The sequence below is a fragment of the Solanum stenotomum genome, chromosome 11, assembly GCF_019186545.1.
Source record: "Solanum stenotomum isolate F172 chromosome 11, ASM1918654v1, whole genome shotgun sequence".
NCBI lineage: Eukaryota > Viridiplantae > Streptophyta > Magnoliopsida > Solanales > Solanaceae > Solanum > Solanum stenotomum.
In genome coordinates this window covers 21,572,144-21,591,340 of record NC_064292.1, presented here as the reverse complement: position 1 = coordinate 21,591,340, position 19,197 = coordinate 21,572,144, and the positions used below count along the sequence as shown (strand labels likewise).

The window sequence follows — 19,197 nt, the reverse complement described above, 5'->3', positions numbered from 1 at the left end:
AATCGATGACAAAATACTCTTCCTACAATAATTGGGGCAAGTACAAGTATTCGATTTTAGGTAGGGATGGGCAAATACGCACAAACTCGCAAAGATTTCTGCTCCACCCAACATAGAAATATTTTTTTCATTTTAATTGAACTTTTCAATTATTATTTGGTATAGTTAATATAATAATAAATTCTATGCTAAGAATTGATATACAAAATAGTTCGTAACTGCACATGATTTCATTTATATATAATACTTTTATTACCGTATTTAGTTTTAATCTTCTTTAACTTTTTTAACTACTTTGCAGTATATATTTTTTCTAATTAAATCGATTTCAATTTCGAATTATGTTTATGAGTTTCATTATTCGTGTTCTAGTTTGCTATATCGATGAAATTTTTAAATAAATTTGAATTTAAATCCATTCCTACTTATTGGTTCACAAATTCTGATTTAATTTCAATAAAAAATCGGAAAAGGATCAAAACTACCCTCAAACTATCCGAAAAGCTTAAATATACCCTTAAACTATATTTCGGCTCAAAAATACCCTTTCCGTCAAACTAATGGGTCACACCTACCCTTCCAGTTAACAAAAGTATCCCTGTGTGTGTTAAATGCCATATGTGCACGCCAAACAGACCCCACCTCCACATAGAAGACTACGGAAAAGGGTCAAAACTATCCTTAAACTATTCGAAATAGCTTAAATATACCCTTAAACTATATTTCGGCTCAAAAAAGCCCTTCCCGTTTAACTATTAGACCACACTTGCCCTTATGTTTAACAAAAACATCCATGTGTGTGCTAAAATGCCACATGAACTCCACATGTGCACGCCAAACACACCCCACCTCCACATAGATGACTTAAAGCCTTAATATCACTCTTTTCCCCTCATTTCATCCTGAAAAAGTATATACTGAACCAAAAAAAGAAAAAACATTTGCAGAAACTTGTATACATAACCGAATGAAGTAGAGAAATTGCAATTTGATGACCATTTCAAATACAATAAAAGAAACGATCTAAGGTATAATATAAACACATTCATTTTAATTAATCAATTAACACTAATTTATTATTTTAATTTCTCTTAATAAATTAATTTTGTTTAAACAAATCTTAGCAAGCTTTCTTGTTGATTCAACTCACGGCCATGACGCAAAATNATTCTGATTTAATTTCAATAAAAAATCGGAAAAGGATCAAAACTACCCTCAAACTATCCGAAAAGCTTAAATATACCCTTAAACTATATTTCGGCTCAAAAATACCCTTTCCGTCAAACTAATGGGTCACACCTACCCTTCCAGTTAACAAAAGTATCCCTGTGTGTGTTAAATGCCATATGTGCACGCCAAACAGACCCCACCTCCACATAGAAGACTACGGAAAAGGGTCAAAACTATCCTTAAACTATTCGAAATAGCTTAAATATACCCTTAAACTATATTTCGGCTCAAAAATGTCCTTCCCGTTTAACTATTAGACCACACTTGCCCTTATGTTTAACAAAAACAACCATGTGTGTGCTAAAATGCCACATGAACTCCACATGTGCACGCCAAACACACCCCACCTCCACATAGATGACTTAAAGCCTTAATATCACTCTTTTCCCCTCATTTCATCCTGAAAAAGTATATATTGAACCAAAAAAAGAAAAAATATTTGCGGAAACTTGTATACATAACCGAATGAAGTAGAGAAATTGCAATTTGATGACCATTTCAAATACGATAAAAGAAACGATCTAAGGTATAATATAAACACACTCATTTTAATTAATCAATTAACACTAATTTATTATTTTAATTTCTCTTAATAAATTAATTTTGTTTAAACAAATCTTAGCAAGCTTTCTTGTTGATTCAACTCACGGCCATGACGCAAATTAACAGTTGTCGTAAGAGATCTAATATACTTATCACCGAAATTTCAGGCACATGGAAGACGACTACGGTAGCTTTCCTGGTGGTGGAAACCGAGCTCCGCCACATCAACGTCGACAAGTTTGCTAATGAGGAAAACTTGACAAACGGCTGGGATGACACCTTCGATTGCTACTACATCAACGAAGACCTAGTAAGTCTTTATAGATTTCTTAATTTATTTTTTTTACCAATTACCCTATTTTTGTTCAAGTTTTGAGCTTTTGTGGTCCCTAATTCAGAGATGCTCTAAATGATTGTTAAGGAAGTTTTAGATCTTATGGAAAGTAAAAGAAACATTCAATATAATATAGATGATTTAAGGATTAGATAGCAGAATTAATTTGAATTTTATTTAAGTTGTAATCTTCAAAGTACAACATATTTGTATCGGAATAAAATGGAACTGAATTGAGGCAATGTATATTGTATATTGATATAGATATACCCAAATAAGGAAAGGATGAAATGAGAGAAAAAAAAGTGAAATTAGGGCTTTAAGTCATCTATGTGGAGGTGAGGTGTGTTTGGCGTGCATGTGTGGAGTCCCTGTGGCATTTTAGCACACACGTGGATGTTTTTATTAAACAGAAGGGCAAGTGTGGTCCAATAGTTAGACGGGAAGGACATTTTTTAGCCGAAACATAGTTTAAGGGTATATTTAAGCTATTTCGAATAGTTTAAGGATAGTTTTGACCCTTTCCCGTAGTTGTCTATGTGGAGTTAGGGTCTGTTTGGCATGCACATGTGGCATCCATGTGGCATTTAACACACACATGGATACTTCCGTTAACTAGAATGGTAGGTGTGGCCCAATATTTTGACGGGAAGGGTATTTTTGAGCTGAAATATAGTTTAAGGGAATATTTAAGCTATTTCGGATAGTTTAAGGGTAGTTTTGACCCTTTTCCATTTTTTTTAACAAGAACATTCATAAAACCTAACCGGATGAGTAACGAGTCATGTTTTCGAAGCTAATTTGTTTCTAGAAATTCGTAGATTTAATTTTCTTTTTAAAATTAACCCACAGAATCTTCAATATAGCATCTTCTTAGACAATTGTCACTTTCGTAGAATCTTCAATATAGCATCTTCTTAGACAATTGTCACTTTCGTACTTCATTTTGAATTATCACTGTCATATACTTTTTTTCATCTTCTTATGGAGGGAAACTAAAAAAAATAGAGCAAGATAACAATGACGATATATTTTCTTTAAAAATGATATATAAAATTTAATGGAAAGATAAAATCGGAAAAAAGTTGCTCCATAACCCAATATGAAGTTGCGGATTAAAAATTTAAACGGAGAAGGGCCTAAAATGCCCCTCAAGTATTTGAATTGGTACAAAATTACCCTCCATCCACCTATCGGCCCTAAAATACCCCTGACGTCCACCTTTCGGCTAAAAATACCCTTATGTCTAACGGGTCATACTCATTAGGTGGATGAAGGGTAATATTGTACCAAACAGGGCATTTTAGGCCCTTTTCGTTAAAATAATTTGAAATTACTTAATAAATAAGTTCACACGATTGACTTGATTTTGAATTTCATAGTAAATTTACAATTATAAAAAGGTTAGGCATCTACTCTCTACACAACTCTCTCCCCGACCCTTCACTTCCTATCTCTTTCATTTTTTTTTCTAACTGGATCTTGTCCTCCATTTTATTTATTTTTTTAATTTATGACAAACAAGAGAGAAAAAAAGAAGGAAAATAACGATGCATTCATATAGAAATAATTAGTTCAATAAAAGATGACTTAATTAAGCAAATATGTACAAATATTACATTTTTCTTTTGTGTGTACCCAAAATTAAAAATAAAAGAATAAAATTAATCATTTCTCTTATCCACACCATCATCCCATCATGACAATAATACTAATTAAAAGAATATAAATATGTGAGTTCATTTCAAGTTTGGGTACCATATATCCTAATTAAGAATAAGAGATTACAAAAAGGAATAAAAAAGAAAATGAACAAGACATTTAAATAATTGAGAGAAAATTTTATATTAATGAAAATAATATTTTTTTTAGATGGACAATTCGGGGTAAGTATGTATTTTAGTTGGATCCCCATTTATGAGTTGAGTTACATTATAATAAATTGGGGTCGATTTAAAATAGGTCAATAGAAAGATATCATGAAATTAATTATTTTTTTCAATATTATTTTCAAATATATTGGGTCAAAATATGAATCATAAGTGGTTTATAGAAAAAATGAATTTTTTAAAATTTCATTTTTATTATTTATTTGAGAAGAGTTTAAATTTGGACCAATCACATTAAGCAATATAATAAATAAATATTTAATAATTTTACTTTAAAGGAGCTATTAAAAATAAGGGCAAATATGAGTCAAAAGATTAACATCGAGAGTATTTTTGAGCAGAAAAATGAACGTTAGGGGTATTTTAGGGTCGATAGGTGGATGAAGGGTAATTTTGTACCAATTCAAATACTTGAGGGGTATTTTAGACCTTTCTTTGTATATTTAAATATTTTGTTTATCAAATAGTTCAAAATACATGTTTTACAATTTTAATGCAATTTGTTGATAATTATCCTTATTTCTCAAAATATTAGAATTTTTATCGATTAGTTATGTTTATATTTTTTTTGTCATAATCAATTGAATGTGTTGTGAATATTTGTTAGGATTGATTAAATAGTTATTTTCTATTAAATTGTATTTTTTTACCAGCCATTCATTTTATTTGTTACATTAACTAATATTTATTTTTAGCGCAATCTAAAAATATAAAAATACAATTAAATATAGATAAAATTGCATGGTTTTTCAATTTTCTATTTAAGCAATAGCTTGTCAATGTCATTAAGCTATGAGTGGTGAATAAGATACAGTGATTTTCAGATTTTTTAATTTAAAAAAATTGTCTTTAATTGTTCTTCAATTTTTCCGGCAAGTCGCCGGAGCTTCGACGGAATCTGACGAGTCCACCACCCAAAAGACCCCAGTTGCTCTAACTTGTTCACTTCCCCAAATTTTCCGGTGAAAAGTCGCCCGAAACCCAACCCGTTCCTCTCTTCATTGCCCCATCTTCTCCGACAAGCCTCCACCACCCAACCCCACTGGTCAACCCTCTCCTCACTGCCGCCAGAAAACCAGCCAACGAAACGACCTCCAAGTCCCAAAACCCCCCATCCTTTTCCCGTTACCATTTCCGGCAAAACAGCCACCGGAAATCTCCACACTCCTACCATCTTCTTCGACCAAGAAACCAACAACCTCAGCCCCTTGCTTCACTGTTTCAGCCACCAAACGACTCAATCTCCTCCACCTTTCCCACTCCTTTCTCCACCCAGACCAACACCAAAACGGCTTCCTCCACCACAAAACCCCAAACCTTCCACCAAACAGCCCCAAACCCGCCTGAAACCGCTACCAGACCCCACTATTCTCTTCCTTGCTCCGGCAAAAACCAGTAACTCCTAAACCCCTACCCAAACTAGCAACAACCAGACCTACTTTGGCAAACAGCAGCTCCCGGAAATGAATCTCCACCTCGCACAGCTCCGACCACTGACCAGGCCGTAACTCCAACAACAGGTTTTTCCTTCGGTAACTTAATCTCTATACTGTTTGTTGCTTTCTTTCTTTTATTTTACTACTAACTAATCGTGAGTATTGATTGAATTCCATTATATTTGTTATTATTTCTAGTTACTGTTCGTCGAAAATTGAATATTCTCTTAAATTTTTATGGATTCACTGTTTTAAGTGTAATTTTATCAATGCCAGAAATAATACATCCTTCAAGTTGAATCATATAAATTTCTTCTTCTAAATCACCATTTAAAAAAGCTGTTTTTACGTCCATTTGATGGATAAAAAGCTTATGAATTAATGCTAAGGCAATTAAAATTTGAATAGAAGAAATTCTAGTCACTGGTGCAAATGTATCAAAATAATCAATAATTTATTTTTGAGAAAAATCTTTTGCTACTAACCGAGCTTTGTATTTTGAGAAAAATCTTTTGCTACTAATCGAGCTTTGTATTTATCTATAGATCCATCCGGATTAAGTTTCCTTTTGAAAATCAATTTGCAACCAATAGGTTTTGCACCAGGAGGTAAATTAGTTAAAATCCATGTATTGTTTTTCATAATTGAATCAATTTCAATTTTTATTGCCTCTTTCCAAAATTTAGCATTAGAAGAAGATTAACTTCAGAATAGTTTAATGGTTTGAAAATCGTTTCCATAAGAAAAATATTCTTTCCTAGGCGTTTTACTCCTTCTTAGTTCTTCTATATTAGAAATAGACTCACTATTTCTTTTAGCAGGTACATGAAAATTTTTATCACATAGTGGAAAAATATGTTCAAAGAATTCAACATTTTTTGTCTCAATAATAGTATTGCAATCAAGCACATCACTCTTTAAAACAAGAAATCTATATGCAACACTATGTTCAGCATATCCAATAAGCATGCAATCAATTGTTTTAGAACCTATTTTCCTCTTCTTAGGTTCATGCAAGAGAACTTTAGCAAGACACCCTTATACTTTTAAATATTTCAAATTTGGTTTATAACCTTTCCACAATTCATAAGGTGTTTTGCTAGTTCTTTTATGAGGAATTCTATTTTGTAAGTGACATGTAGATAATATAGCTTCACCCCACAAATTATTAGGTGCATTAGAGCTTATTAACATAGAGTTCATCATTTCCTTTAATGATCTATTTTTCCTTTCAGCTACTCCATTAGATACGGGAGAGTAAGGTGGAGTTACTTCATGAATAATTTCTTTTTTTTCACTAAGGGCATTTAAGGATAAATATTCTCCACCTCTATCAGATCTAATTCTCCTGATTTTTCTATTAAGTTGATTTTCAACTTTAGTTTTATAAGAAATAAAGGCATTAAAAGCATCATCTTTATTTCTAAGTAAATATAACTTAGTAAATCTAGAAAAATCATCAATAAAAGTCACGTAGTATCTTTTATCACCTCTAGTCATTGCTTGTTTTAAATCACCTAAATTAGTGTGAATTTTTAGACAATAATTCAGTTTCTCTATTTTCAGCTTTTTAGTAATTATAGCTTCAACACATATTTCACATTTATTAATATTATTTGAATCTAAGTCAGATATCAAACCAAGTGATTGCATATTTTTTATATAAGAGAAATTAACATGTCCTAATCTAGCATGCCATAAAGAAATAGATTCAATCATGTAAGCAGAAGTAGATGCTTTTTCATTCACAACATTACAACCATTAAGTACAAAAAGTCCCTGGTTACAATAGCCTTTTCCCACAAACACGTTATTTTTTGTCAGTATGATCTTTTCAGATTCTAATGACACTTTCACTCCAGCTTTATTAAGCAAGGCTACGAAAATCAGGTTTGCACGCATTGTAGGAACATGTAGCACATCCATAAGGGCTAAGGTTTTTTCCGAAGTAAGTTTCAGGAGCACTTTACCCTTACCCAAGACTTTAGTAGTTCTTGAGTCTCCAAGGTAGACTACTTCACCGTCATCCCCTATTGATGTTTAGGAGGAAATGCTTCTCGATTTGCACAGATGTGCTGAGTAGCCCCAGAGTCTTACCACCCATTCTTTTGTATGTGCTACAATGTTTACTCGAGAAATGACATTTGCAATAATTTTATCTCCTTCAGCTAAATTAGCCTGGGGAGGATAACCCTTTTCTTTGTCATTTTTTATTCTCCTCCTACACTGTGCGACATGATGACCTAGTTTTCCACTAGTAAAACAAGAACCTTTCTTTTGCTTAAAATTGGAATTATAAAGCTTGTAACCATTAGACTTATTACCATACCTTTTGTTATTGCTGCTTTGACCTTGTACTAAGTTTGCCTTGAACGCCAACTCTTTTGCTTTGAATGATTCCTTTCTGTGATGTCTTCAATTAGAATGTGAGTTACTATTTGCTCAATAGTGAAATTTGTCAGTTTGTGCTTTAAGTTATTTTTGTAATCATTTCACAAGTCTCGTAATTTTTCAATCAGCACTCCAACAACAAGTTTTTCTGGTAGAGTGATCCCCTCGGCCTTCAAGTGTCTTCAAACAATTTTTGATATTCATTAATTTGAATTTTCATCTCCTTTTCATTACTCATCTGCCATTGATAAAATCTTCCGACCACAAACTTTTGTTTCGTAGCATCTTCGTCAGTGAACTTCTTAATCAAGGCTTCCCAAATGACTTTTGCTTCTTTGCAACTATAGTATACATCAAATAGTTCATTAGAAATAGTTTCTAATATAGTATGACGACATATCTTATTGGCATATTACCATGTTTTCAAAATTTTGTTATCAACATCTGCACATGGTTGTGGATGTAATAGTGCATGTGCAACGCCATGAACATTGAGCAATGAAAAAACACGTTCTTGCCACCTTTTGAAATTTTCATTAGCAAAAATTTCAATATTTGACACATCCGGAAATGGTTTGGCATATGGTAGGACAATTGGAACTGGAGAAACGAGGGTAGCACTAACATTGGTAGTGTCAGAAATAGTTTTGGAAGTATTATTATTATTTGCCATAGTTTCTTAGATTGTTGGAAAATTTATATATGGAGAAAATATAATATCAAAATAATAATATGATAATTAAGATAAAAACTACTACAATAATATTCTTATATAATATACATGTATATATAAATAATACTTGAGTCGTGCTAGGCACTGTCCTAAGGAACTATTTCAACAGTGTGAAATGTTTCTCCAGGATTAAACAAGTCTTTCCTAATTAATTAGAGGATACATGAATCAACAAAATATAAATAATACAAAAGAATGCAAGTTGAAAGAAGATATTAAGAGTTGGCTAAGTACTAATCCTTTTCTAAGTTGTGTTTCTTCAATACTAACCAACCAAGTATTATTTATATATATTATATATATATATATATATATTTATTTTTTTTTATAACTGAGAAATCCGTCAGTGACCCGCCCATTGGACCAATCACAGCCTTCTAAACTCGGTGGATAATGGGCCTGCCCCTCTACCCGTCTCCACTTAAATACGGGGCTTCGCTTTGCATGGTGTGGGGCTTATATAATATATATGTATATTATATAAGAATATTATTGTAGTTGTTTTTATCTTAATTGTCATATTATTATTTTGATATTATATTTTTCCCATATGTAAATTTTCCAACTTTAAGTCAGTAACTTCTTTGGGACAATAAGTGGAAACTTAGTGTAAATGTATAATATAAGCTTCATTTTGCTCTTTATTGCTTTAGAAATGGTTTCTATAGCATTTTACTTGTTTTATGTTTTATTATTAGGTTCTTTGTAACAACTTGTTTGGATAGTTGTTACTATTTGTATTGTATTGTTTCGTTAAATTCATCCTTAGGTAACAACTTAAAGTCCCATTTTGTGTTGTGACTGATTTGGTGTCGTTTAGTTTCAAAAACAAACAATATAGCCAGTGTGATCTCACAAGTGGAGTCTGGGCAAGCAAGCTTCTTTTGCTTATTTATAAAAGAAAAAAACAAGCTTCTTACTTATGCAACTGTCTTACTCTTTCCTGAATTGGCAGCTGATTGGTTCTGGTTTGCAAAGAAAAAAAATGTTTGACTGATCATATAGTGATTGTAATGTGGGTATGCTTATCATTCTAAAAAAAAGTGATTGTAATGTAGTTTGTTAAATGTGATGCCACATTTTGAACCTTTTTTCACTCACTACATAGGAATGGAAAAGCTGTCATTTGGAGAAATGAAAATCTTAGTTTTGTTGGAACAACTGGTGCTACTTTTTGGTTGCACAAACAGGCTGGTAAGGAGAGTGCCTATATCTTGTTAGGACCAATAGTGCCATGTCTGTGCTGAGGTCAATATTGCCATGTCACAGAGGCAGGTAAGAACAATGTGATGTAACTTTTATCTTATCTATCTGTATCATATTACTGCCAGTATTTATCTAAATCATTCTTGTTTGATTGAAGATGTGGCAAGACATCTATCTAACATTGCTTAGATTTTATTTGCGGACATTAATTTGCATTTCAAACTATCTCCCCCGCCTCTATTTTACTCTCCATTCTCTATGTTTGGAGAGTAAAATAGAGAATGGGCTCTCCAACCACACTTTAATTCACTCTCTATTCTCCATTTATTTGGGAAAAAAGAAGAAGAAAAGAAATGATATTATGAAATAAGAAAATAAGATTGATATAGAAATAATATTATAATATTGAGGAGAGAGAAAAAAAATTCTTTTTATAGAGAGTAAAATAGAGAATTGGTTGGAGTTGGTTGTTTGAAAAAATAGAGAACTCTATATTTAGAGAGTAAAATAGAGGGTAAGGTTGGAGATGCCCTAAGGCGTACAAAGTTCAACTGGAAATGCAAATCAACGGTTGTTTTGATTGATAGTAACTCTTTTTCTTTCTTGGCTAGGTGACAAAGAAGTATATTTTCTAGAAGTGGTAATAATTAATAAAGAACTGTAAACAGCTAAGGAAAAGCATTTTGTATGCTGATGAGGTTTTTTCCCAGACAAACAGGCATGTTTAGTTCCAACAGGAGAAAAAACACACCTATCCTACACCGTTATCAAAAACATACCTAGGCCTACATGTAGATGATGACAAGTGTAAACAAAAAAATGGGCTAAGTTACTTGATTGCAGCTTGAATTGCATCTAAAGAAGTCTTTTTTGGAAGTGCTAATGGAGCAAAAAGCCCTCTCACCTGTGAGAGAACATGTAGTGAGTTTAAGTGAATTAGGTGGTGTGAGAAATATAGGAAAAGAATATTATTGAATTGTTCTCTCTACATTATTACATTGAGACCCTATTTATACACTACATTAGACTCCTTTTCCAACTAGGACACTACAATACAATTCTTTTCTAAGTAGGATTCTATATACTATTTCTATTCTTGTTACTATTCTAAGTAGGATGGTATATATTTGTCTTGTTCCTATTCCTATTGTAACACTCTCCCTCAAGCTGGTGCATACAAGTCATATGTACCTAGCTTGTTACAAATGCAATTAATACGAGGACCGATGGGGGACTTGAGGAAGATATTTGCAAGTTGATCACTTGACTCACAAATTTTGTAACAATATCTCCCAACTTTCCAAACCAAGCGTGAGAAGAACGTTTCAGACCATAGAGTGACTTGCGCAATTGACATACAAGGCTACTAGACTGACCCTAAGCAACAAAACCAAATGGTTGCTCCATATAGACTTCTTCATCAAGATCATCATGAAGAAAGTATCACTGTAATCCAACCCAAATACCTGAGTCTATCCTTTTGGCAAAAGTGAATCTAAAACAAAGAGAATATTGCTGGAAAACTCAAATTTGTTGGAAACTCAGATCTGTTGGAATTTGCACAACATTGACAAAGTTGAAACTATGTAAATTAGATTTGAAGACTCACCGAAAAGACGCACAATGCTACGTAAATTAGATATGAGAAAGTAGTCCCCAAAAAGATGTACGATGCTGCGCAAATTAGATATGAGAAAGTAGTCACCGAAAGGATGGCACGGTGCTACATAAATTATAGCCCCCTAAAGTTGGCATCAATTTTCACTTAGACACCTCAACTAGGCGATGTTCATTTTAGACACCTCATGTAGGATTCTGCTGTGTCATTTTGACACTTTTTGTTGACTCATCAAAACATGTGTGTTACACGAATTTTATGCGCGTGAAACGTTTTTTTTTCTTGGAAATTATTTTTGCTCTCTTCTTCTTCCTCACTCTTCTTTTCCTCCAACTTCTCCACCTTCCATCACCCTCCATCACATCCACACAAATTTTTGAAAAAATTCTGCAAAATTTTGTTGGGTTACATCATAATTCAATTTCTTCAATAAAGAGTCAATTTCTTTAGCAACCTCACCAGAAAAAATGAAGACCATCATCATTTTCTAAGAATTTGTGATAATCTTTTTTTCTTTTTAAAATCAAATCACATAAATTTTAAGCTCTACTATATTAATGGTGTCTGCTACTACAACTAAATAAAAAACTTCCGCCCCCAAGAATAATGAAAAGTTCTCTTAATTTTTAGTTTTCTTACTGCAAATTACCCTAATTTTCTGGGTCCTTAACAACGAAAATGGGAGGAACAAGACATTACACTCCTTGAACAACATTTTCCCATAGCATTCATAACTAAATCCCCAATTTATTCCTCCGTCTGCATCTTCATCATATAAATAATATTGTTATTTTTCTTTCAAGATGCATTTCGATTTTCAAGAAAGGAGGAATTAAGGAATGTAACACAAGGAATCAAAATTTTGTATACCACAAGAAGAACACATGAATTTTAATGGGTTTGAAAAAGAAGAACACAAAAAAAGAACTAGAAGGCACGAAGAAGAAGCAGAAAGTGTGGGCGTGGCAATGGGGTTAGATATTCTGAAGAAAAAAAAAGAAAGTAAAAGTGAGCTTTTTTAAAAAAATAAAAAAATTATTTTTCCACGTAGGAGGCGTTTGGATACACACTTAAGCTAGTTTTGAGAATATAAAAAAAGTGTCAAAATGACACAACTGACCTCCACATGAGGTGTTTAAAATGAACAAAGCTTAGTTAAAGAGGTCTAAGTGAAAATTGGTGCCAACTTTAGGGGGGCACCGATGGGTTTGACCTAAATTAAATATGAAAAAGTAGTCATTGGAAAGATGGCATGGTGCTACACAAATTAAATATGAAAAAATAGTCACCGAAAAGATGGCACAGTGCTACACAAAAGTAAATAGTCACCGGAATGATGGAACGATACTACAAAAATTAGATATGAGAGAGTAGTCACCGGAAGGATGGCACAATGCTACATAAATTAAACATGAAAAAATAGTCACCGGAAAGATGACACGGTGCTACACAATTTAAATATAAAAAAATAGTCACCGGAAAGATGACATCGTGCTACACAAATTAGATATAAGAAAGTAGTCACCGGAATGATGACACGGCACTACACAAATCAGATATGAGAAAGTAGTCGCTGGAAAGATGGCACGATGCTCCACAAACACTGACTGATACGGGGTTGACACAAAACAACCCTAGAAAGTCGTAGGAAGTTGACGCATGACCTTTCTGGCTAAGTTTTTTTCCCCTGAATATGGTGTTCATGCATATATCACTTGCCTTACTTTGGTTAACATAACCAATAACAAGACGGGCAGCATATATGAGTCATAGCCGCCCGCCAGCAGCGGAATCTTTTTTTGATTTTCTACCAAGATCGTAGGAGCTCTGATACCATGTGAGAAATATAGGAAAAGAATATTATTGAATTGCTCTCTCTACATTATTACATTGAGACCCTATTAATAGACGCTACATTAAGACTCCTTTTCCAACTAGGACTACAATACAATTCTTTTCGAAGTAAGATTCTGTATACTATTTCGATTCCTATTACTATCTAAGTAGGACGGTACAATTCAAATTGCCAACCTGCTGTTTTCTTGGTTTGAAGGAACTAATTTAGCTCACATCACATGGTCATAGATTGATCTAAAGAGGCATAAACTTCACTCATGTGATACAACTTGCTTCATCCGTAGGTAGTGACACCAATTGCAAAAAGTCTTATGCCCCATGGTGATCAAACCTCAATCAATTTTGAGATGTAGAATTTGCTATCTTTTCAATGTTATGGTGGTAGGTGGTAGGTCATCCTAGATTATTTAACTAACTTCTAAATAGCTACCCTATGACACTGTCTAGATAAGGGTAATGAACCCTCAAGCTGCTGCAAGCACACTGATGTGCTTCATTAAAGTTTAGCATTTTTTATATTAACATAAAATGACGCAATTTATTCCTTGTAAAACAGTAACTCGGATTGATGCTCACACCCAACTAACCAAGTACATAAGCTGCTATGCCAGTCTGTGATGCTAGTTTGTGTTAATAATGTCAAACTTTTCTTTGTGCAAGAGTTACTTTTTGATGAGCTAGGCGAAATGAATATTACTGTAGTGATAAAATGGGGAATGGATAAAGGAATGGGAAGAAAAGAGAAAGGAGAGAAAAAAGAAGAATACAGAGGGAGAAGGGAGTGAAATAATGAGAGGGAGAGAGTGATAGAGAGAATGAGAGAAAAGCATAGTAGAGTGGAGAATAGAGAAAGAAATAAAGGGTAAGAGAAGGCAAAAGAGGAAGAAGTAGAGGAGAGAAAGGCGAGAGGGAGATTGTGATAGCCTCAGTTCAATTTGCGAAGTTATATGTCCTCAAAAGAATTTACGGGTCATATCTACAGAATAGGCAGCTTTATAATTTATAACTCGTGAAACAGTAAGTCTCTATGATAGATAAGATACAATCTAAACAAAATCAAACAGGAAATGCTGGTTATGTTTCTTTTATGGCTACGTCAAATTTATTCATTGGAAAGTAGAAATAAGAGTGCAAAGAAGAGGAGAATTAAGTCTTTAATAAAATACTTAACATAACATCAACATTAGCGGAACAGAGACTTCTAATTTCCTTAATGAAAAGGTCGNGGGGGGGGGGGGGGGGGGTAAAAAAGGGAATATACTATCCTTCTATCTCGCACATGATTGAATGGAAGAATTATGTATATCTTACAATGCAACTCTATAAAATCCGTCCATTCCATTTCCATTTCCTCACCTAAACCAATTTTAGAATTGCCACATACTCTAAACGAACAGGCAGGTTCAATCTCATCGGTATACTTGCACATATAAAAATAATTGAAACTGGATAATTTGCAAGACCTTCTCAACCGTTGGAGTTGATGAGTGTGTAGTGTACCGTGAGTAAAAGAATCTTTTGAATGTCTTTACTATCAAGGATTATGAATGAACAAGTTATGACAAAAGGATGCAAGGGATGAATTGGCGGATGTGCTTTAAATGCATGTCTTGATAGTTGGAAATGGTCATCTGACTCAAGAAGGCAAAGAGAGTCTGAGATTGTTCACCTCTTTCATTTAAGTTCTGAAAGAAGTGATATTTGTAAAGAAAAAAAATAAAATTCATGTCCCAAATTGGAAAGTGGGAAGGTTGATAGGAATGTGTAGATTGTCAAAAAGATTTGCCCATCATATGAGTCCTCTTGAAAGCAATTTAAGGCGTACACATCCGTTAGGATAAAGTAGGGATCATAGAAGGATATTCTGATGCTTTGTTAGCAAATATTTAAGTCATTCAAATGCCAACAACCTAATTTACATGTATCATTTATACCCAAGAATAATTTCACCCTCTCAAGTTTTATTAATCTAGGTAATTTGTTCGACCTGGGTGTAGGACTTAACTTGATAGGTCCAGCTTTGAAAGAGGGTATTCAGAATCCTCTGATGTACAACTAGATAACCTATCCTCAAAATCGACTGCATAAACATTCACTTCCATGTATTCCCTAGCTGTACTGTGAGCTTCAAATTCCCTTTTTGTTCTTAACATTGTTGTGGCATTTTGACTATTGATATGATGCTTTCTTCTTCCTATCACACTTTCCAGATAGAGGACGAATTCTAACGCGTAATCTTTGGTCTGCATATTGATTTCATTTTCTGTTGTGTCTTTGCAGATTATTATTGGCCTTCAAAGGCTGGCGTTCCACAAAATCTCTGTCATTCTCCTTTTTCTGGTGCAAGTTATACTCAAGTGGAAGTTACAATGAGGTATTATCAAATGGTGTTGCAAGCAAGAAAAAAGATTTCGATTTTGAGCGTTTATTCCACTCCTGTACCAAAATCTACATTTTGAAGTGCCTTCATGCCCTACTCATTGTGTCAGGGAAGGCTCAGAGTATCTTTATTGGCACTAGACTTGTGAATCTTTATGCTCACTTGGGTGACGTTTCTTTGTCACAGAAGACTTTCTGCTTGATAGAGAATAAAGATGCTTATACCTGGAATTCTATGATATCATCTTATGTTCGTAATGGCCATTTCCGTGAATCCCTGAATTGTTTGAATGAAATGTTGTCCACAGCTGATGTTAAGCCTGACTTTTACACTTTTCCTCCAATGTTGAAAGCTTGTAATAGTATAATTGATGGTGTAAGGATACACTGCTGGGCTTCAAAACTTGGGTTAGAGTGGGATGTATTTGTAGCTGCCTCCTTGGTGCATATGTATTGCCGTTTCCAATCTTCTGGTGTTGCCTTTAGAATTTTTAAGGACATGCCTTATCGGGATATGGGTTGTTGGAATGCTATGATATCTGGGTTTTGTCAGAATGGAAATGCTACGGATGCATTGAGCTTGTTGGATGAGATGAGATTAGAGGGTATAAAAATGGATACAGTGACTATTGCAGTAGTACTTCCTATATGTGCACAGCTTGGTGATATTGTGCATGGATTGTCAATTCACTTGTATGTTATAAAGCATGGCCTAGAATTAGATGTCTTTGTGTCGAATGCTTTAATAAACATGTATGCCAGATTTGGTGAGTTAAGGCATGCACAAAAAGTATTTGATGATATGATGGTAGTAAGAGATTTAGTATCATGGAACTCTTTAATTGCTGCATACGAGCAGAATAATGTTCCCGAAAAAGCACTGAAGTACTTTCAAGAGATGATGATAAATGGGATTCAGCCTGACTTGTTGACATTGGTGAGCTTAGCTTCTAGTATAGCTCAAACCAAAGGTTTTCGTTGTTGCAGATCGGTTCATGGATTTGTATTAAGGAGATCTTGGATTCAGGATGATGTTATTATGGGTAATGCTGTTGTGGATATGTATGCGAAGTTGGGTCTTATTCATTGTAGTCGTAAGGTTTTTGACGAGATCCCTATAAAGGATGTAGTGTCATGGAACTCAATGATCACAGGTTATGCTCAAAATGGACTTGCAAGTGAGGCTATTGAAATTTACAACATGATGAAAGAGTGTGATGACATAGAACCAAACCAAGGAACTTGGGTGAGCATTTTGCCAGCTTATGCTCATCTAGGGGCATTGCAAGAAGGAACAAGGACTCATGGGCATGTTTTCAAAGTAGCTCTTAATTTGGACGTCTTTGTTAGTACGTCTCTCATTGACCTTTATGGAAAATGTGGAAAACTGGATGAAGCCATGTTATTGTTTCATGAGGTGCCTAGAATGAGTTCAGTCCCTTGGAATGCCATAATATCATGTCATGGTATTCATGGAAATGGTAGGGTTTCTCTGAAACTGTTTAATGCTATGCTGAATGCAGGTGTTAAACCAGATCATGTAACATTTTTATCTCTATTGGCTGCTTGTAGCCATTCAGGCCTAGTTGATGAGGGTAAAACTTACTTTCATATGATGGAGCAAGAGTTTGGCATTAAACCTGTTCTAAAGCACTATGGCTGCATGGTTGATCTGCTTGCCAGGGCTGGGGGCCTAGAAACGGCGTACCAATTTATAAAAAACATGCCTTTGCAACCAGATGCTTCAGTTTGGGGTGCTCTTCTTGGTGCATGTAGAGTACATGGAAATGTTGAGCTGGGTAAATTGGCTTCAGATAATTTGTTTGAAGTTGATCCAGAGAATGTTGGCTACTATGTAGTGCTGTCCAACATCTATGCTAATTATGGGAAATGGGAGGGGGTGAATGAAGTGAGATCATTGGCTAGAGACAAGGGGTTGAAGAAGACTCCTGGATGGAGCTCAATTGACCTAAACAATAAGATTGAAGTCTTTTATACAGGAAATCAGTCTCATCCACAATGCCATGAGATATATGGGGAATTAGGTATTTTAACTGCTAAGATCAAGACCTTAGGTTATGCTCCAGATTATACCTTTGTATTACAAGATGTCGAGGATGACGAGAAGGAACAAATCCTTACCAGTCATAGTGAGAGATTGGCTATTGCTTATGGAATTCTTAACACTCCTCCTAAAAGTCCTTTACGGATCTATAAAAATTTACGGGTTTGTGGCGACTGCCACAATGTAACTAAACTAATTTCTAAGATTACAGAGAGAGAGATTATTGTAAGGGACTCCAATCGCTTTCATCACTTCAAGAATGGTGTTTGTTCCTGTGGGGATTACTGGTAACATATGCCCATAGTTCTGCAGAGAAATTTAAACCTTTTAAGGTTGGCATCATTATGCTGTAGCTGCTGCAAGAAATGTAATTTGTTCTTCTCAAGCTGTTGTACTGTACTGTGAATGATGAATCCTCACAGTCGTTCTTTTTCTGGAATTCACTCTTCCCTGTTCTTGATCTGAAAATAAAGAAAGGTCTTTCAAATTTAAACTCGATTTTGGTTCGCTACCAAATTCATTGATTAAAGTTAAGAACTCGTCAATTTGCAAAACGAAATCGGGATTTGGCCGAAAAAGAAGCAAGACTACGACCTATGGATACCATGACCAATCACCATCGATAAAGAAGAATCTTTTCACTTCGTGTCTTCAAGCATCCAAAATACACCAAGAATGGAACAGAGAATTTTATGGAGGTATCATTTACTTCTCTTGCATATTTACTTTTGTTTAGTGTTGTAGTCACATAATTGCCATTTGATGCAAGTAAAATTAAATTTTTTAGATCTTTTTAAATCACTGCAACAAATTTTCTTTTGGAATGAGGAGTATATATTTGTTAGTTTTAAGGTCTAACAAGACATTCCTCTAAGTGAGCTAAGTTGACTAAAATCAATTGATATGTTTGTCTTCTGTGAGGCAGAGACATGCTCATTTTTTACCATTTCAAACTATTAGATAATTTATCCATTACCTTTTTTATTTGTCTGCCTGAGAAATAAATTCAGGAATAGAGCTTTCACTTTTATCACTTTCTATATTTCCTGTTGCAGACTTGACAAAGGTGTATGTGTATATCGTTTCCTTGGTTGTGCACTTGTGCTGGTCCAACTCAACACTGCTTATGCTTCATTTCACCAGTCTTAAGATGAGAAGTGTCTTGTTATTGAATTTGCTGGTAAGAATTTTGTGACGGTTACCGAGGTGATTGCTCTGTTGTTCTTTGAAACCATTCATTGACTTTGTGTATGTGTCACGAGACTTTTGGTATTAGCTTGTACATTTTGTTGTTACAAACTTACTACTACCTTTCAATTGAACATCCTACTATTTTCTGTCTGGAAGGCAGTTAGATTAGGCTGGTTTTCTCACATGGAGGGAGGAACATATGCTGTTGCGGATTTCTACTTTACTAGATCATGAGAACGCACTAAACTTATTGCTTGTGATTTTACCTTCATGTTGTGTAAGTTGCTGGTGCCTTGAATTTGTATTCTGAAGTCTCGAATATGTA

At 34.2% G+C, this 19,197-nt stretch overlaps 1 protein-coding gene across 2 annotated transcripts; it reads left to right on the top strand.

Annotated features, from left to right (window-relative positions):
- Positions 1-4,811: 4,811 nt before the first annotated feature.
- LOC125844728 (pentatricopeptide repeat-containing protein At4g33990) lies at positions 4,812-18,080 on the top strand. Of its 2 annotated transcripts, none has more exons than XM_049524058.1 (3): positions 4,812-5,516; positions 9,665-9,831; positions 15,518-18,080. In XM_049524058.1, the coding sequence occupies exons 2-3, from the start codon at positions 9,791-9,793 to the stop codon at positions 17,970-17,972; spliced, it is 2,496 nt and encodes an 831-aa protein (XP_049380015.1). In that variant the 5' UTR covers positions 4,812-5,516; positions 9,665-9,790; the 3' UTR covers positions 17,973-18,080. The 2 variants fall into 2 exon arrangements, with proteins under 2 accessions (XP_049380015.1, XP_049380016.1); XM_049524059.1 differs by having other exon boundaries at positions 4,812-5,528.
- Positions 18,081-19,197: the final 1,117 nt, after the last annotated feature.